The sequence below is a fragment of the Chelon labrosus genome, assembly GCF_963514085.1.
Source record: "Chelon labrosus genome assembly, chromosome: 21".
NCBI classification, from domain to species: Eukaryota; Metazoa; Chordata; class Actinopteri; order Mugiliformes; family Mugilidae; genus Chelon; species Chelon labrosus.
The window spans coordinates 24268839-24289238 of NC_140354.1; the positions used below are offsets into that span (position 1 = coordinate 24268839).

The following is a 20400-nucleotide window of genomic DNA, read 5'->3' on the forward strand; positions in this document are numbered from 1 at the left end:
TCTAAAGTTCAGGTTGAGTCTCTTCATGTTGGAGCTGATAAATGTTGATCAACAGAAAAGAGAGAAGACATCTGAGTAGATGGTGGAGGAGGGGGAGGAGGAGGAGGAGGAGGAGGAAGAGGAGGTGGAGGAAGAGGAGGAGGAGGAGACCAGAATGAGTAACTGATTTCAGAGCCGTCCCAGATGATGAGGTCTGGAGTTAAGATGAATGAATGTATCTTGAGAAGCAGAAGACAGATGTCCTCCTCTCTGCCTCTCAGTGACAAACAGAAGAACATCACCTGTGTCTGTGTCTTCTCCAGGTGTTGCCAGATTACCTGAAGGCTCTGCTCAGCGTGGTTCCTCAGGGTAAAGCCAGCGAGCAGCATCTGCAGCAGATATCCAGACTGGCTGCTCTCCAGCATCGTGCCAAGGACACCGTCTACCTGCCCACCATGTACGTCCACATCACCACCAGGTTTGTCTCCATCAGGTTCAGTTATTGACCTTGTCTCTTCTGTTCAGGCGTGAGGTGCAGGAGTGCGTCCCCCCTCAGTTCTACGGTAAACAGGGTTCTCAGCCGTGGCTGAACATGACCACGCAGCACATGCAGCAGGTCCAGCCTCTAAACCCTCATCAGGCCCGAGCACAGTTCCTCGGTGAGACGCCAGCTCTGACAAATCAGCATCACTTCGTCCTGTGTGTCAGACCTGGAGCTATATAACATGTAACCGTCACCTCCTTCAGGTCTGGTCAGTGCCTTCCCCATGTTCGGCTCCTCCTTCTTCTACATCCAGAGCTCCAGCTCCTCCTCGGTTCAGGCTCCCTGCATCCTGGCCGTCAACCTGAACGGACTGCACTTCCTCAACAAGGACACTCATGTACGTCACTGACTCAGTGTCAGGCTGCGCTCTCACTTTACTTCATTCATTCATCGAGGATCAAAACAAACCAGGCTCCTTTAAACACTTTACTCAAAGCATGCGTCTCCCTCTGCTGGTTATCACAGCTGTTTAATTATTACTGAGTTCCACCAGGTTCAGCAGAAGCTCCTGTAACTAGCTGCTAGTCAGTCTGTCATACAACAAGGTCTCTAAAGGATCAGGCTTTAAACTATAAAAACAACTGTGAACAAGTGTACTTTATGTATTTTGAGAAAACATGCAGCCAAACAGCATGTCTGAACGTCTTCTTATCATCAAATCTAAAAACAACTGACAACTAATGTAACTGATCTAGTTTTATTATCTTCTGTCCATCAGAGTCTATCCACATGATTCTCCATCAACTACCACATGGTGACTTGACTGATAGAATCTGAGCCCTGTGCCTCTATTTCATACATGGTCCTCTACCTCCATCTAGTGGTCTAATGGTGGTACTACAGATAATAAACACAATGCAGCCATCTAGTAGTGACAGTTAGCTTAGCATTGCTATGTAGCATGCCTTGGTGACTGGTTTCCCTGGGGAGTTCCATGTGTGAACAACATGGAGGAAATCTCCATCTTCTTCTGGATTGTATAATGATCACAATGGTAGAATGTGATGATGTCCAGGATAAATAAAATGTGTGTACGTTGCCTCCTGTAGTGGAATCAGTAGGATTTTGTAGCCAGATTCTCTTTCAAGAGGTAAGAACCCAACGTGGAACACTTGTGTAGTTCTACTAGAACCTCCTGCAGATCTTTGCAGGACCACAGTCAGTTCCCTTCAGAGAGACTCCAGACCAACCTACTGCTGCAGGATGTTTTGGTTGGAGTTAGCTGAGGCTTCCAGGCTGTAAAAGATATTTAATGTTGTTGAACCTTGTGTTGGTTTGTGACCAGGAGGCCATGGTGCGTTTCCCTCTGAAGGAGGTTCAGTCAACTCGCACCCAGAGACCAACGTCTGGCTCCAGTTACCCGTACGTGGAGATCATGATCGGAGACCTGCTGAACCAGCGCGTCATACAGCTGCAGCTGGAGCAGGTGTGTGTCTATTATATACAGAGTATATGCAGTATATGCAGTATATGTGTATATATATGTATATATGTACAGATATGTTGTGTTTCAGGGCCTGGAGCTCTGCAGAGTCGTTGCCATGCACATGGAGAACATGCTGTCGGTCAGAGAGAAGAGACTCACGCTGCCACCAAGTGAAATCACTCTGCTGTAACTCTGACAGGTCATCAATGAATCTGCTTCTACCTCCTCACAACACGACTTCTACATGTTCTACATGTTCTACATGTTCTACATGTCTCACTGCATCACAGTGATTCTGGAGAGTCTTCATCAGTCTTTTCTTTGCTTCATTACTTTGAGTTTTTCAGTCATTAATGTTTTCACACAGAATCATTTAAAGGGCCAGAGTGATGTTGAACATCAACATTTACCTCAGACATAGAATGAAATCTTTAAATGTCCGTCCACCTCCACGTCTCTCAAACATCACAGCCTGTGAGGACATGAAACCACAAGAGGGCGCTGCTCACATGGTCCTCAGAGGTTAAACCATCAGAGGCTTCAGGTCATAACGCTCCTTTAAAGACGGCGTCTTCATCCTCAGGCTAACATGCTAACTACTCCTGGTTGGTTGTGTCTGGTTCATCGATCTGATTGGTTGAAGTCAGCTGTGATAGCTTTGTCCAATCAGCTGCTATTTATTTATTCAGTCTGTCCTTTGTCTCTGAAACGACTCCACGCTCTGATAGATTTAAATGATTCTAATAAATCCAACGGTTCATCTTTAAACGTGACGTCCACTGATGGATCCCAGCCTGGTCCTTTAACATCTGTGTCAGAAGAACGTCACTGACCTGACTTGACTCTAGAGTCACTGAACACAGCTGAGCCACCGGTTATTAATAAGAAGTATTCATTCATTCATATTCATCATGTCAGAAATCACTGAGGAATTATAAATAATTCTAGCAGATAAAGTCTGAGGCCACATAAACGAGGAGTTTGCACTAATTATTCATTTATACCTGTTTATTTTTATAAGCTGCTGGTGTCTGTAAAGAAGAGTGAGAATAACTCTGTACATTAAAGTTTGTGATATAAACATCAGACGTGTCAGATTCTTCTTTAGATAGAAATGAACACAGACATTTAATATAACAACTAAACAAAGAGGAAGTTTAATAGAAAGTAAACAATGGTCACTGTAATGAAAATAAAATCAAATTAATCAGAGAATTACGTTTTAAAACATGTTTAAAGGTTTTAAACAGATTGTAAAGGTAGACTTTATTCATCCACAATGGAAAGATCTTGGAAAGATAAAATAAAATGAGATTAAAATTAAATTAAAATATTAGTAAAATCTAGTAAAATACAATAGTCTGAGCATAAACGTGTAAAGTTTCTTTCCGTTAAAACGTGTTTCCTTGTTTTTTCGTTTTAACGGGGTGCGTTTCATTTCGTTGACGTCACTCGCCGGCTGTCATTCTGTACGTGCGCGCGCGTTCGGACGTGCCGTCGGCGTGCCTCGTGCTACAAACCGAGCCTCTCCCTGCCTGTGGGCGTGTCTGGGCGGGTGCCCGCAGATTCCTTGGCTCTGATTGGTTGAGGGATAACGGGGTCCGTGTGAACCGGGAAGAGGGGGGGCTGCGGTCAGAGAGCCGCCGCCGCAGCCTCCGCGGGCTAGTCCGCTAGCTAGCTAGCTTAGCATCGTCCGTCTGCGCCAGCCGCCTCTCCGTGCCCCGGTCCGGACTCCCTCCCGCCCCGCTCCAAGATGATGAAGTTCAGGTTCCGTCGGCAGGGAACGGACCCGCAGAGAGAGAAGATCAAACAGGAGCTGTTCGCCTTCAACAAGGTAAAAGTAACGGGACGAGGGGAGGCTGGAGGCAGGAGGGGAGCGAGGCTCTGCTGCCCCGCTCTCCTCCTGCCTCCTCCCCGCTCTCCTCCTGCCTCCTCCCCGCTCTCCTCCTGCCTCCTCCCGCTGACTACAAACTCTCCGTGTTGGTCTCTATCGATCAGATCGACTCAGATCGATCAGTGATCGATGATCAGGGATCGATGATCAGGGATTGATTGACGCTGTCTGTCTGTTCGTGTATTGATCTGGAGGACGGTGTCAGGTTTCAGGATCAAAGTCTGATCACATGAATCGATCAACAGCTGCAGGAGGAGCTCGCTGATTGGCTGATTGGTTGATTGATTGATTGATTGGTTGATTGATTGATGGGGCAGCTGGTCTCTATTAGAGTTTGTCTCTGATCAGCTGATCGACTCTTTATTGACGTGTCCAGAGGAATCACCTGTAGAGGGTTAACCAACTGTTTATCACTCAGTTAGTCAGTTAGTTAGTTAGTTATTTGGTTAGTTAGTTAATTATTCGGTTAGTTAGTTAGTTAGTTGGTTAGTTGGTTAGTTAGTTAGTTGGTTAGTTGGTTAGTTAGTTAGTTAGTTAGTTAGTAGTGATCATGATGCTGGTCTGATAATAAAGTTTAGATTGTAGATGTTTGATTAATCAGTTTATTTGTTCATCAGTTATGGCTAAAGGAGGTATCTGGGGATGATCCCATCAGGTTATTTTGCCCCTGTCCCTGTCCCTGGTCCTGGTCCTGGTCCTGGTCCTGATCCTGATCCTGTCCCTGGTCCCTGTCCCTGGTCCCTGGTCCTTGATCCTGTCCCTGGTCCTGTCCCTGTCCCAGGTCCTGGTTCCTGATCCTGTCCCTCTCTGATCCTACATGTCTTAGAGTTGGTCTCCTGTGTCTTCCTAAAGTCTGTCCTTGTCTTCCTTGTCCTAGAGTGGACTGGGTTCAGTCCAGTTAACGTGGGGTGGAGAGTCTGGTTCCTTGTTCCCTCTGACCCTGTTGTTGTTTGGGTTCAGCCTTTGACTGAGGGACCGACTCATGGATCCTCTTCTGTCTTTTATTGGTTCTCGTATTAAATGATGAGGAACCGAGCCAACATGGCCGTCCAGCTGGACGTGGGTCCAGACCTTCAGCCAGAGCGTAGATGTTCTTCTTCGGTGGTATTTCCTCTGATGTGGGCCGAGGCTTGTTTGTGATGTGTCTGGGTTCAGGGACTGTTTGTTCTGCTGCTGTTTGAGTTAATGTTTGACTGGATGTTCACAGAAAGAGAAAGAGACAGAGTCTCCTCTGTGTCTCACATTAATGTCTCTCCTCTGTGTCTCACATTAATGTCTCTCCTCTGTGTCTCACATTAATATCTCTCCTCTGTCTCTCCTCTGTGTCTCACATTAATGTCTCTCCTCTGTCTCTCCTCTGTGTCTCACATTAATGTCTCTCCTCTGTGTCTCACATTAATGTCTCACATTAATGTGTCTCCTCTGTCTCTCCTCTGTGTCTCACATTAATGTCTCTCCTCTGTGTCTCACATTAATGTCTCTCCTCTGTGTCTCACATTAATGTCTCTCCTCTGTGTCTCACATTAATGTCTCTCCTCTGTGTCTCCTCTGTGTCTCACATTAATGTCTCTCTGTCTTTTCCTGTCAGACGGTAGAACATGGCTTCCCTCATCAGCCCAGCGCTCTGGCCTTCGACCCCAGACTGCAGCTCATGGCCATCGGCACCAAGTCAGGAGCCGTCAAAATGTATCCTTCATCATCATCATCATCATCATCATCATCATCTTCATCACCTGCAGGTTACGTGTTCACGTCCGTTCAGACTGAAGCATCTTGTTTTATTGATCATGAACTTGGAGGAAGCTGCTCATTAAACTCATTTAGTGTTTAGTCATTTAGCCCCGCCCACTAATCATCAAGTTCCTGTCCTGTCTGTGACATCATCTGGTCACATGTTCTCCTCATGGTGACAGAGGCGTGGCCATGTCAGAGCGTTACCACGGAGACGTCAGGACCGAAGCATGGACTAGATACATTAGCTGCTAGCTAGTTAGCTTCCTCGCTAACAGAGCTCTGTGGTCCAGGGGTCAGGGGTCAGGGGTCAACATGGGCACCCTGACCGGTCTGAGATCCACTGAGTGTCCTGACTCCTTCCTGTCAGAACCAGCAGAACCACACGGGTCAGACTCTATGATCCTTGGTCCATGACCCGGTCTCTGGTTCTGATCCAGTGCAGACCAGGACCGTGGACATGTTCTGACCCGGTCTCTGGTTCTGATCCAGTGCAGACCAGGACCGTGGAGATGTTCTGACCCGGTCTCTGGTTCTGATCCAGTGCAGACCAGGACCGTGGAGATGTTCTGACCCGGTCTCTGGTTCTGATCCAGTGCAGACCAGGACCGTGGAGATGTTCTGACCCGGTGCAGACCAGGACCGTGGAGATGTTCTGACCCGGTCTCTGGTTCTGATCCAGTGCAGACCAGGACCGTGGAGATGTTCTGACCCGGTCTCTGGTTCTGATCCAGTGCAGACCAGGACCGTGGAGATGTTCTGACCCGGTTCTCCTGCTTCTAACATCAACTCTGAGGATGAACAGAACCAGAGAACCAGTGGTCATAATGTTATGGCTGATCACAGTCTCAGCCGACATGAAAACAGTCGAATACACGAGATCAGCTTTTAGAAAGAGACGGTACCAGGCACCAGCTGAGAGGAGGGGGGAGGGAGAGGGGGAGGGGGGGAGAGATAAACAGAGGGGAGAGACAGAGAGACGGAGGGAGAGAGACAGAGGGGAGAGACAGAGGGGAGAGACAGAGAGACAGAGGGGAGAGACAGAGGGGAGAGACAGAGGGGAGAGACAGAGAGACAGAGGGGAGAGACAGAGAGACGGAGGGGGAGAGACGGAGAGACGGAGAGACGGAGGGAGAGAGACAGAGAGACAGAGGGAGAGAGACGGAGGGAGAGAGACAGAGAGACAGAGGGGAGAGACAGAGAGACGGAGGGGGAGAGACGGAGGGGGAGAGACAGAGAGACAGAGGGGGAGACGGAGGGGGAGAGACAGAGAGACAGAGGGGAGAGACAGAGAGACGGAGGGGGAGACGGAGGGGGAGAGACAGAGAGACGGAGGGGAGAATAATTCAAAGCTGCTCCGACTCAGAAAATGTCTGACACCTTCAACATCTGCCGTCAGCTGATCAACATCTGGAGGGTTGTCAACCTGTGGCCCAGGGCCTCCTGGAGGGTCCTGCAGTTAACAGTGAGGGTCATGATGGAGTTGATAGAATAAATAATATTAATAATCAAACTGATCCAGAGTTCAGGTGATGGATTAATAATCAGCTGAGGTCTCCAGTCTGTGTCCTGTGGAGGAATGCTGCCCTGGGTTAACCCCCCACCCCCCCCACCCCCCCACCCCACTGAGTGTGTGAGAGCTTTGTTGCTGAGTCTTAATAAAGGGAGCTTTTCAAACGGTTTCCAAGGCAACCAGCTCAGTTGGATGAGAAGTGGCTGCAGACTGAAGCAGCTCGGATCATCGCGACCATCGCTCAGAGCACAAACAGGTCATTCCATTGACATGAAGAGCCCCCCCGGCCCCTCCAGCCCCCCAGCCCCACAGTCCCCCAGCCCCCCAGTCCCCCAGTCCCCCAACCTCTCAGCCCCTCAGCCCCCCCAGTCCCCCAACCTCTCAGCCCCCCAGCTCTCCAGCCCCCCAGCCCCCCAGCCCCTCCAGCCCCCCCAACCCCTCAGCCCCACAGCCCCCCAGCCCCTCCAGCCCCCCCAGTCCCCCATCCTCTCAGCCCTCCAGCCCCCCCAGCCCTTTAAACCAAATCTGAACAGATTCTAACCCTCCAAACAACACGTCCCCATAACTTCATAAAGACAGGAGCACATGCTGATGTAATGTAATCAGCTGATTCAAACTGAAGCTGTGACCCACACACCTGTTGGTCCATCAGATCTCTGTTAGCATTAGTACGCTAGCTAATTTCGTCACTTATAATTCGTAAACTACCAGCCTCCGTCGTTAGATGAAACCACCAGATCCATCATGACGATAGCCCCGCCCACACACTGGACATGTTTATATGAGGGTTACCTAGGCAACCAGAGCCTGGGATGCCTCTACAGAGATATGGGGGCAGGCTAACAGTTAGCAAGCTAACAGGAAGGAGGATATGAACACATGATAAATAAATTCAGTTTCTGAAAACAAAACACCAGAGGGCGCTGGTCACGTCAACCTTCACTGAGAACTTAAGCTAGTTAGCATCGATTGAACTAATTAGCATGAGACCAGTGGAAATCCAGTGTGTGTTGACTGTTAGCCTGGAAGCTAAGCTAACCTCTAGCAGCTAAAACATTTGTGTATGCTACAGAGACATGGACGACCAGAGGACAATAAAAGTTGGAGAGGTTCAGAGTTTGTCTTCACTGGAAGCCTGGTCCTTGTGTCTGCTGATCGTCTCCTTCCTGTCCGTCCTGCTCTGTCTCTAGTGTGTGTGTTGTGTCCTCATGGAGGACAATGGCCTGTGTTTGTCTGTATTCAGACCGTGAAATCGCTTTATCCTTGTTAACTCTCTCTCTCTGCATCACCGGGCAATTACTCCGTGTCTTTGTGTGATTCAGTGATTAGGAGTTAGTGTCGTCCTCCACAGTCTGAACGTGTAGATCAGCTGATTAACCCGTTATGAATCATCTAGACGTCCTGTTGTCCAGACGCTACATTAACCTGGACCCATCGAAACGCTGACTCAGTGTCTTCAGTGTCTTTGCCTCTTCTCTGCTGTCATGACCTTCCTAGCCTCCCAGCTAATAGTAGCTCTTCCTAGCCTCCCAGCTAATAGTAGCTCTTCCTAGCCTCTCAGCTAACAGTAGCTCTTCCTAGCCTCCCAGCTAATAGTAGCTCTTCCTAGCCTCTCAGCTAACAGTAGCTCTTCCTAGCTTCCTAGCCTCCCAGCTAATAGTAGCTCTTCCTAGCCTCTCAGCTAACAGTAGCTCTTCTTAGCTTCCTAGCCTCCCAGCTAACAGTAGCTCTTCCTAGCCTCCCAGCTAACAGTAGCTCTTCCTAGCTTCTTAGCCTCCCAGCTAACAGTAGCTCTTCCTAGCTTCTTAGCCTCCCAGCTAACAGTAGCTCTTCCTAGCCTCCCAGCTAACAGTAGCTATTCCTAGCTTCTTAGCCTCCCAGCTAGCAGTAGCTCTTCCTAGCCTCCCAGCTAGCAGTAGCTCTTCCTAGCCTCCCAGCTAACAGTAGCTCTTCCTAGCCTCCCAACTAACAGTAGCTATTCCTAGCTTCTTAGCCTCCCAGCTAACAGTAGCTCTTCCTAGCCTCCCAGCTAACAGTAGCTCTCCTAGCCTCCCAGCTAACAGTAGCTCTTCCTAGCCTCCCAGCTAATAGTAGCTCTTCCTAGCCTCCCAGCTAACAGTAGCTCTTCCTAGCCTCCCAGCTAACAGTAGCTCTTCCTAGCCTCCCAGCTAATAGTAGCTCTTCCTAGCCTCCCAGCTAACAGTAGCTATTCCTAGCTTCTTAGCCTCCCAGCTAATAGTAGCTATTCCTAGCCTCCCAGCTAACAGTAGCTATTCCTAGCTTCTTAGCCTCTCAGCTAACAGCAGCTCTTCCTAGCCTCCCAGCTAACAGTAGCTCTTCCTAGCCTCCCAGCTAATAGTAGCTCTTCCTAGCCTCCCAGCTAACAGTAGCTCTTCCTAGCCTCCCAGCTAATAGTAGCTATTCCTAGCTTCTTAGCCTCCCAGCTAATAGTAGCTATTCCTAGCCTCCCAGCTAACAGTAGCTATTCCTAGCTTCTTAGCCTCTCAGCTAACAGCAGCTCTTCCTAGCCTCCCAGCTAATAGTAGCTCTTCCTAGCCTCCCAGCTAACAATAGCTCTTCCTAGCCTCCCAGCTAATAGTAGCTCTTCCGAGCCTCCCAGCTAACAATAGCTCTTCCTAGCCTCCCAGCTAATAGTAGCTCTTCTTAGCCTCCCAGCTAATAGTAGCTCTTCCTAGCCTCCCAGCTAATAGTAGCTCTTCTTAGCCTCCCAGCTAATAGTAGCTCTTCCTAGCCTCCCAGCTAACAATAGCTCTTCCTAGCCTCCCAGCTAATAGTAGCTCTTCTTAGCCTCCCAGCTAATAGTAGCTCTTCCTAGCCTCCCAGCTAACAGTAGCTCTACCTAGCCTCCCAGCTAACAGTAGCATACACTGACTACTTCCACCTTCAGGTATGAAGAGTTATTTCCTCTGCAGATTGTACCCTCCCTGTCCACTTCATTACACCAGTGAATCCATCCTAACCCTTTAGTTTCTGCTTCACGTCAGCTGCTGCTGGAACAGAGGACGTTTATGAGACCGGTTCTATGTGTCTGAGAAACACGACCAAGTCATCAATGGGTTTATGGGATTAATCCATTCAAAGCTTCACCTCTTCCTCCTCCTCATCCTTCTCCTCTTCCTCCTCTTCCTCCTCCTCCTCCTTCTCCTCTTCCTCCTCCTCCTCCTCCTTCTCCTCTTCCTCCTCCTCCTGCCCGTGCTCCGTCTCCTCCTTGTAGATGTGCTCCTCTTCATCAGTTGTTCTGTCATTGATGTTTTGATGTGAACACATGATCACATCGTTAGATTTAGTCTCCATGGAAACCGATCAGGTGTCCACAGACGTCTCATGTTTCCTTGACGACGTCCTCCCAGATACGGAGCTCCTGGTGTGGAGTTCACAGGACGACACAAAGACCCCACCGCTGTCACTCAGATCCACTTCCTACCTGGACAGGTAAGAAGAAACACCTGCAGAACCAGTGGACGATGAACGAATGAATGAATGAATGAATGAATGAACGTGTGGTCTCAGGGGCGTCTGCTGTCCCTGCTGGACGACAACACCATCCACCTGTGGGAGCTGGTGGCCAGGCCTTCCAGAGAGGTGGGCGGGGCCAGGAAAGAGGGCGTGGTCTCTCTCCAGGAAGTGGAGACCTACAGCCTCCCAGGCAGACCAGGCATCGAGAGCTGCAGGTAGATGTCTCGAGGACGTTTAAGGTTCCGGTGTTCTGCAGGTACCTGTAACTACTTCCTGTCTGTCTCAGCGCCACCCGGGTCACCGTCCTCCTCCTGCTCCAGTCATGTGACCTGCTGTGCATCGGAACAGAGGGAGGAGGCGTCTACTTCCTGGAGATGCCCCGCCTCCTTCTGAAGGACGACCAGACGCTGCTCCAGGATCAGATCACGCAGAGGTGAGACGGATTCACCTCTAAACGTCTCTGGTCCTCTGGTCCATGTCTCTGTAGAGGACAGTCTATGGTGGACGTCCTCTGATTGACATGTTTGAGTCACACGTCAATCAGTGGCTCCCATTGGTCAGTTCAGCTTGGCCCCGCCCACTTCCTGTCTCCAGAGGTTTCATTCATGGTCTCTGGTGGACACTGGTCGTCTCGTCCTCCAGGACAGACCTTCAGAGGGACAGTTATAAATAACAGCTGATCATTGAACATGTTTATGTGTTGTCTGCTCCTGTGTTACTGTGTGTGTGTTACTGTGTGTTACTGTGTGTGTGTGTTACTGTGTGTTACTGTGTGTGTGTGTTACTGTGTGTGTGTTACTGTGTGTTACTGTGTGTGTGTGTTACTGTGTGTGTGTGTGTTACTGTGTGTGTGTGTTACTGTGTGTGTTACTGTGTGTGTGTTACTGTGTGTGTGTGTTACTGTGTGTTACTGTGTGTGTGTGTTACTGTGTGTGTGTGTGTTACTGTGTGTGTGTGTGTTACTGTGTGTGTTACTGTGTGTGTGTGTGTTACTGTGTGTGTGTGTTACTCTGTGTGTGTTACTGTGTGTTACTGTGTGTTACTGTGTGTGTGTTACTGTGTGTGTGTGTTACTGTGTGTGTTACTGTGTGTTAGTGTGTGTGTGTTACTGTGTGTGTGTGTTACTGTGTGTGTTACGTGTGTGTTACTGTGTGTGTTACTGTGTGTGTTACTGTGTGTGTTACTGTGTGTTACTGTGTGTGTTACTGTGTGTGTTACTGTGTGTGTGTGTTACTGTGTGTTACTGTGTGTGTGTGTTACTGTGTGTGTGTTACTGTGTGTTACTGTGTGTGTGTGTTACTGTGTGTTACTGTGTGTGTGTTACTGTGTGTTACTGTGTGTTACTGTGTGTGTGTTACTGTGTGTTACTGTGTGTGTGTTACTGTGTGTTACTGTGTGTGTGTATTTACACAGGGCGTGTGATGCGTTCAGTGCAGTAGTGTTGGAGTAGAAGTAGTGCTTGTAGTTAGTGCATGTTGCATGCCACTTCTGCTTGCTGCCTTCCGCTTTCAGCTACCGCCGCCGGCTAGTCCCCTGTTTCAGGGGTCGAAAAGAGGAGCCGAGTGCGTAAGCCTCCTCTGCCGGTACACAGCCTCTCCACTGCCAAGACTCGTACACGCCTCCTTGTGGCCACACACGGTAACTGGTACCTCACGGTTCCAGGCAAAGTTGTACGGGATCTCGGAGTAGCAGGGGACCCCAGAGACGCGGCACGCAGGCCCACTAGTATGTGGATATGCTCTGCTGCCCGTCAACCTCTGCCCCAGCTATGGGCAAATAGCGAAGACCTCAACGGCGGACCAGGCGGAAGATGGCAGCAGTGAGATGCACAACAACGGCTGAGAAGGCGGATGAAGGCTGCAACAGAGGGCGATCTCCAGTTGTCTTGGATTCCATGCCACTGGATCCAGATCCCTCTCTGCCAAGGATCGTGTGGTGGCTGCAGGCGCATCAGTCTCCCCACGTTAAAAGATGCCACGCGCAGGCGTCCTCCCGAAAGGAAACCCATCCTTTTCACACCCTGGGAACCTGGAATGTGCGAACCCTCATGGACAACCAAGCCAGTGAACGACCCGAAAGACGAACAGCCATCATCTCCAGGGAACTAAAAAGGTTCCAAATTGACATCGCAGCTCTCTCTGAAACCCGCCTGGCTGATGAAGGGCAGCTGAAGGAGAAAAAAGGTGGCTACACTTTCTTCTGGAAAGGAAAGCCTGTCGATGAGCAGCGAATCCACGGTGTGGGTTTTGCCATTAAAAACAACCTCGTCAACCACCTTCATGAACTACCTGTGGGCATCAGCGAGCGCCTAATGACTATACGTCTGATGCTTGCAAGCAGTCAGATGGCCACTGTTATTAGTGCTTATGCCCCAACACTTGATGCACAGGAGGATGTAAAGGAGGCCTTCTATGCTGACCTGGACACAATAATATCCAAAGTCCCCAAGGAGGATAAGCTAATCCTTCTTGGGGACTTTAATGCTAGAGTCGGGCGAAACCACGATCTGTGGAGAGGCACACTGGGTAGAGAAGGGGTTGGAAACACTAACTCCAATGGCTTATTGCTGTTAACCAAGTGCTTCGAACATGACCTGACCATCACTAACACACTTTTCCGTCAAAAGAACAAGTTCAAGACATCTTGGATGCATCCCCGATCTAAACGCTGGCATCTCATTGACTATGTCATTGTCCGCTCCCAAGACCGTCGAGATGTGCTCAGCACGAGAGCAATGATCAGCGCTGATGAATGCTGGACTGACCACCGCCTCATTCGCTCCATCATGTCTATCCGTCTGATGCGGAAAAGAAGGCAGCAGAAAGGACAGACCCGCCGAAGGCTTAATATCGAGCGATTGGGAGAAACCACCTACCAACAACAGCTGCAGGCAGCCCTCAGCGCAAATTTGCCAGACCAGTATCCACAGGATATTGAAAAGCATTGGGATACCCTCTCTGCTATCATCATGAACTCCTGCAAAGCCATCCTTGGTCACAAAACGCGGAAACATCAAGACTGGTATGAGAATGATACCGAAATCCAGCGGCTTATTGACAACAAGCGGAAAACTTTCATCACTTGGCAAAATGACATCAATTGCAAGGATAAAAGAGAAGCCCATTCCAAAGCAAAGGCAGCTGTTCAATCACAGGTTAGGACACTGAAGAACCAGTGGTGGACACAAAAGGCCCTGGAAATCCAACAGCTTGCTGACTCTGGAGACACCAGAGGCTTTTATGAAGCCACGAGAGCGGTATATGGCCCTAGCCACCGTTGCCTAACCCCCCTTCGCTCTAAGGATGGACTCTCCCTGATGAAAGATAAGGAGGCAATAACACAGAGGTGGAAGGAGCACTATGAAGAGCTTCTAAACAGGGACACTACTCCTGAGTTTGAGGCCCTGGACCAACTCCCCCAACTGCCCATCATTGAGAGTATGGAAGAACCACTCAGTTTGGAAGAGGTGCAGGACGCTATCAGGACAATGAAAAACAACAAGGCTGTCGGGCCTGATGGCATCCCAGCTGAAGTCCTAAAAGAGGGTGGGCCTGTCCTCCTTGAGCACATCCACACCCTGCTCCTCAAAATATGGGAAAAAGAGGAAATCCCTGCACAGCTAAAGGATGCTTTAGTCATCTCCCTCTTTAAGAAGGGTGACAAGGCAGACTGTGGAAATTACCGTGGTATTTCCCTCCTCTCCACCATAGGGAAGGCGTTAGCCCGGGTGTTGGCCAACAGACTCACCCCCCTGTCAGAAAGCATTCTTCCTGAGTCTCAAAGTGGATTCCGCCCAAACAGAGGCACTACGGACATGATCTTCGTTGCTCGTCAGTTGCAAGAAAAGTGCCGGGAACAGAACCAACATCTATACATGGCCTTCATAGACCTCACCAAAGCCTTTGACTCAGTCAACCGTCAGGCCCTCTGGCTGGTCCTGGCAAGAATTGGCTGCCCAGGAAAATACATCAGAGTGCTGCGGCTGCTACATGACAACATGTCTGCCACAGTGCTGAGTGGTTTTGGGGATGAAACAGAACCCTTTCGGGTCGACACAGGAGTGAAGCAGGGATGCGTCATTGCCCCATTGCTGTTCTCCATCTTCATCGCAGGTATCCTCCATCTCACAGGAAACCAGCTGCCACAGGGAGTCAAAATTATGTACAGGACTGATGGACTTCTGAACATCAACAGATTCAGGGCTAAAGGTCAAACCACCACCGTATCCATCACGGAGCTGCAGTATGCCGACGATAATGCTATTGTAGCCCTCTCAGAAGAGGACCTACAGTGCACCTTAACAGCTTTTGCGAAAGCATACAAACAGCTTGGTCTGGCCATTAACATCAAAAAGACTCAAATCCTCCACCAGCCACCACCAAACAGCGGCACTCCCCCAAACATCTCCATTGACAGCACCAGGTTGGAAAATGTGGACCACTTCCCATACCTTGGCAGCCTCCTATCATCTAAAGCCACCATTGATGAAGAGGTACACCACCGTCTTAGCTGCACCAGTGGGGCATACTGTAGACTAAAGAAAAGGGTCTTTGAGAATCGGGACCTCCAGTCAAAGACCAAAATCCTAGTCTACAAAGCAGTACTGCTCCCCACTCTTCTGTATGGGTCAGAAGTCTGGACCACATACAGCAGGCACCTGGGAGCACTTGAGGCCTTCCATCAGAGGTACCTCCGGAGAATCCTCAGGATAACTTGGGAGGATCGACGGACCAACACCAGCGTCCTGGAGGAGGCTGGCATCCCTACCATCACTGCCATCATCGCCCAACACCAGCTCAGATGGATTGGCCACGTCATTCGGATGCTGACTCTCGCCTCCCCAAACAAGTCCTCTACTCACAGCTTGTCCAAGGAAAGCGTGCCCCAGGAGGCCAAAAGAAAAGGTATAAAGACAACATCAAAGCAAACCTCAAAAAGTTCCACATAGGCCTTAATACCTGGGAGGCCACAGCAACTAACAGGGCGGCCTGGAGACAACTTGTCCGAGACGGAGCTGCACAGTATAACGACGACCTCCTCAGTGCTGCAGAAGACAAACGCAGACGCAGAAAGGAAATCGCCTCCATCAAAAAGGCTCCACCCAAATCCACAATCGTTATTGCCCACCCATGTTCACATTGCCCCAAAATATGTGGGTCCAGGATTGGCCTTTTCACCCACCTGAAGACCCATAAGGACCAAGAAGGAGGACCGACATACTCGACCACGAGTGTCCGCCGATGATGATGACTGTGTGTGTTACTGTGTGTGTTACTGTGTGTTACTGTGTGTGTGTTACTGTGTGTGTGTTACTGTGTGTGTGTTACTGTGTGTTACTGTGTGTGTTACTGTGTGTGTGTTACTGTGTGTTACTGTGTGTGTGTTACTGTGTGTGTGTTACTGTGTGTTACTGTGTGTGTTACTGTGTGTGTTACTGTGTGTTACTGTGTGTGTGTTACTGTGTGTGTTACTGTGTGTGTTACTGTGTGTTACTGTGTGTGTGAAGGTCTCAGACAGTGAAGCTTTGTTCCAGCTGCCAAAACACAGCGTTCCGGTTGGAAGTGTTTCAGTTGAACATCACACACTAACTGAGACACACACACTGAGACACACACACTGAGACACACACACTGTCTCTCGTCCTCCTAAATACTTGTGGACAGAGACAATGGAACGTTTTGTTTTGCTCTGTTTCCGGAGAGGATCTCCTCCTCCTCTTCCTCCTCCTCCTCTTCCTCCTCCTCTTCCTCCTCCTCCTCCTCCTCCTCCTCCTCCTCCTCCTCCTCCTCCTCCTCCTCCTCCTCCTCTCTCTCTCTCTCTCTCCTCCTCTTCCTCCTACTCCTCCTCCTCCCTATTATTTTTTGTCTTCTTCTCGTCTTCATCATCTTTTCTTCCACTCCTCCCTCTTTCTTTTCTTCTTCTTCCTTCTCTTCGTCCTCCTCTCCCTTCTTCTTCTTCCTCCTCCTCCTCAGCAGAACGTCTCTTTCAGGTTCTTGTGGTTCTTGTGGTTCTTTAACGTGTTCAGAGGAACAGGAAGTGACCTGGATCCTTCATCATTAACATGAACTAGATCAGCAGATGATTCGTCCTTCAGGTCTAAATAATAATCATTAATCATGTTTAACTTTATTCATCCTGTCATCATCATCATCATCATCATCATCATAGAGTCTGCTTTAATTATTCATCAGCTAACGGTCGCTAACACTTAGCACTGAGAGCTGCTTTAGTTTTAGACACATGCTAGCTGTTAGCATCACCATTAGCATCATCTATAGAGTCTCTCCAGGTTGTGACCACCAACCAACCATCAGACTGGACTGGGTTAGTCCAGGTACTGATGCTGTTCTGGTTCTGATGCTCGTCTTCAGATTCAGTTTTAAGGATTCAAACCTCTCGGTTCCTCCGTGGTAACGGTACCGGGTCACGTTCTGTGTTCCAGCCTTCCAGACGACTACAGGTGTGGGAAGTCTTTAGGACCGGTGGAATCTCTGCAGGAACATCCTCAGCAGCCGGGGAAGATTCTGATTGGCTACAGCCGAGGCCTGGTGGTTCTGTGGGACCTGAGGCGCCGGCGAGCAGACCAGCTGTTCCTGGGAAAGCAGGTACCGAACCCGACGGAACCTCCCTGAGCGTCGACTCCACCGGTTCTCATGTTCTGATGTTCTGGTGTTCTTGACGTGTTTGTGCGTGAACCCACAGCAGCTGGAGAGCCTGGTCTGGGAACGATCTGGGAACCTGTTTGTCTGTTCCCATAACGACGGCGGCTACTCGGTGTGGACGGTTACCAACGGCAACGCCTACAACCACCAGGCGGCGTCCTCCACCATCCCCTACGGTGAGAACGCCGGCGGTGAACGTCTGAGGAACGTTGTTCTCAGAGCTCAGAGAGCAGTGACGTGTGTTTGTGGTCCACAGGTCCGTTCCCCTGTAAAGCCATCAGTAAGATCCTGTGGAGGACCACGCAGTCAGGGTGAGTGAGAGCCAACATGGCCGCCGGATCAGTCTGTGTTTACATCAGGACAGAAGAAGAAGAAGAAGAAGAAGTGTGTCCTCCAGACCTGATATTGTGGCGTCTCTCAGACTAAACATTGTCTTGCTCCAGGTCCCCGGTGCTGTTGTACAGTGGAGGGATGCCCAGAGCCAGTTATGGGGACAGACACTGTCTCACCGTCCAGCAGGACAAGGACCACGTCACCCTGGACTTCACCTCCAGAGTGATTGACTTCTTCACCGTCCACAACGTGGATCCAGAGAGAGGTGGATGGGTGGAGGGAGGGAGGGAGGGAGGGAGGGGTGGATGGAGGGAGGGGTGGAGGGAGGGAGGGAGGGATGATGGATGGGTGGATGGAGGGATGGATGGAGGGATGGAGGGATGGATGGATGGATGGATGGAGGGAGGGAGGGATGGATGGATGGATGGAGGGAGGGATGGGTGGAGGGAGGGGTGGATGGAGGGAGGGGTGGAGGGAGGGAGGGAGGGATGATGGATGGGTGGATGGAGGGATGGATGGAGGGGTGGAGGGAGGGAGGGAGGGAGGGATGATGGATGGGTGGAGGGATGGAGGGATGGAGGGATGGATGGAGGGAGGGAGGGAGGGAGGGAGGGATGGATGGATGGGTGGAGGGAGGGATGGAGGGATGGATGGGTGGATGGGTGGAGGGAGGGAGGGATGATGGATGGAGGGAGGGAGGGATGGATGATGGAGGGAGGGAGGGATGGATGGAGGGGTGGATGGATGGAGGGATGGAGGGGTGGAGGGATGGAGGGGTGGATGGATGGAGGGAGGGAGGGATGGATGGATGGATGATGGAGGGAGGGAGGGGTGGATGGAGGGAGGGGTGGATGGAGGGAGGGGTGGAGGGAGGGAGGGAGGGATGATGGATGGGTGGATGGAGGGATGGATGGAGGGGTGGAGGGAGGGAGGGAGGGAGGGATGATGGATGGGTGGAGGGATGGAGGGATGGAGGGATGGATGGAGGGAGGGAGGGAGGGATGGATGGATGGATGATGGAGGGAGGGAGGGATGGGTGGATGGAGGGAGGGGTGGAGGGAGGGAGGGAGGGATGATGGATGGGTGGATGGAGGGATGGATGGAGGGGTGGAGGGAGGGAGGGAGGGAGGGATGATGGATGGGTGGAGGGATGGAGGGATGGAGGGATGGATGGAGGGAGGGAGGGAGGGAGGGATGGATGGATGGATGGGTGGAGGGAGGGATGGAGGGATGGATGGGTGGATGGGTGGAGGGATGGATGGATGGAGGGAGGGAGGGATGGATGGATGGATGGATGGAGGGAGGGAGGGATGGATGGATGGATGATGGAGGGAGGGAGGGGTGGATGGAGGGGTGGATGGAGGGGGTGTGGTCCCAGCTCCGTCCTAACGTCCTCCTTGTCCCTCCCCGTCCTCTCCTTGTCCTCTCCCCGTCCTCCCCATCCCCCTCCCGTCCCCCTCCGTCCCCCTCCGTCCCCCCCCCGTCCCCCCCCGTCCCCCTGTCCTGACAGAGTTTGACGAGCCCTCTGCGGTGGTGGTCCTCCTGGAGGAGGAGCTCGGTGGTGGTTGACCTGCTGTCCCCCGGCTGGCCCACCCTGCCCCCTCCTTACCTGGCTCCTCTCCCACTCCTCGGCCATCACCTGCTCCTGCCACGTCTCCAGCGTCCCCGCCCAAAACTCTGGGAGCGTCTGGTCCACGCGGGACGAGCTCAGCAGGGCCGGCAGCACACGCACAGGGTCAGGACGCCGCTTTGTTGTTTGGAGGTCACGGTGTGGACGAGCTGTGTCCCTTCACCGTCCACAACACACACCTCCTCCTGTACATGTCCTCTCTTTGTGTATAATGTGTAGTTAGATGTGTGTAGAGGAGCAGGACAGCCCTAACTGTCCTAACTGTCCTCACTGTCCTAACTGTCCTAACTGTCCCCTCTGTCTCTGCAGAGCTGGCCGATATGTGGAGGGAGGAATCTGGCTGCTCCACCCAAACTACAAGAGCTGCTGCTGACGGGGTATCTGCACACACACACACACACACACTAACACACACACACACACTAACACACACACACTAACACACACACACTAACACACACACACACACTAACACACACTAACACACACACACACACACTAACACACACACACTAACACACACACACACACACTAACACACACACACACACACACACACACTAACACACACACTAACACACACACACACACTAACACACACACACACACACTAACACACACTAACACACACACCACACACTAACACACACACACACACACACACTAACACACACTAACACACACACACTAACACACACACACACTAACACACACTAACACACACACACACACTAACACACACCACACACAACACACTAACACACACACACACACACTAACACACACACACACACACTAACACACACTAACACACACTAACACACACTAACACACACACACTAACACACACACACACACTCTAACACACACACACACACTAACACACACACACTAACACACACTAACACTAACACACACACACACACACACACACTAACACACACACACACATTAACACACCCACACACACACACACACTAACACACACTAACACACACTAACACACATTGTGGTTGGTGGTCTGATCAGTTCTGATGATTCATCTTTAACAGACTGGTTCTACTCTCATTAGCTAGCGTTAGCCGTTAGCCTGTTAGCCTGTTAGCTCAGAGCTGCCTGACCATAGGTGTGTGTGTGTGTGTGTGTGTGTGTGCTGTTTTCAGGCATGAGGACGGGACGGTGCGTTTCTGGGACGCGTCCGGTGTGGCTCT

At 50.7% G+C, this 20400-nt stretch overlaps 2 protein-coding genes across 2 annotated transcripts in view; both read left to right on the forward strand.

Moving 5' to 3' along the window:
* Window positions 1–2837, forward strand: part of myo15aa (myosin XVAa) — a 32895-nt gene extending 30058 nt beyond the window's left edge. Inside the window, exons 61-65 of the mRNA XM_084570818.1 lie at window positions 303–436; window positions 505–638; window positions 727–860; window positions 1809–1949; window positions 2038–2837. Of these exons, the coding sequence (XP_084426944.1) occupies window positions 303–436; window positions 505–638; window positions 727–860; window positions 1809–1949; window positions 2038–2139 (645 nt within the window). The 3' untranslated portion in view covers window positions 2140–2837. The remainder of the gene's footprint in view (window positions 1–302; window positions 437–504; window positions 639–726; window positions 861–1808; window positions 1950–2037) is intronic.
* Window positions 2838–3174: 337 nt separating this feature from the next.
* llgl1 (LLGL scribble cell polarity complex component 1) overlaps window positions 3175–20400 on the forward strand; it is a 53533-nt gene continuing 36307 nt past the window's right edge. Inside the window, 15 exon segments of the mRNA XM_084571000.1 lie at window positions 3175–3783; window positions 5432–5529; window positions 10459–10540; window positions 10619–10779; window positions 10851–10997; window positions 17007–17169; window positions 17267–17402; window positions 17483–17537; window positions 17670–17824; window positions 19070–19116; window positions 19118–19180; window positions 19182–19229; window positions 19232–19294; window positions 19499–19566; window positions 20353–20398. Of these exon segments, the coding sequence (XP_084427126.1) occupies window positions 3703–3783; window positions 5432–5529; window positions 10459–10540; window positions 10619–10779; window positions 10851–10997; window positions 17007–17169; window positions 17267–17402; window positions 17483–17537; window positions 17670–17824; window positions 19070–19116; window positions 19118–19180; window positions 19182–19229; window positions 19232–19294; window positions 19499–19566; window positions 20353–20398 (1413 nt within the window). The 5' untranslated portion in view covers window positions 3175–3702.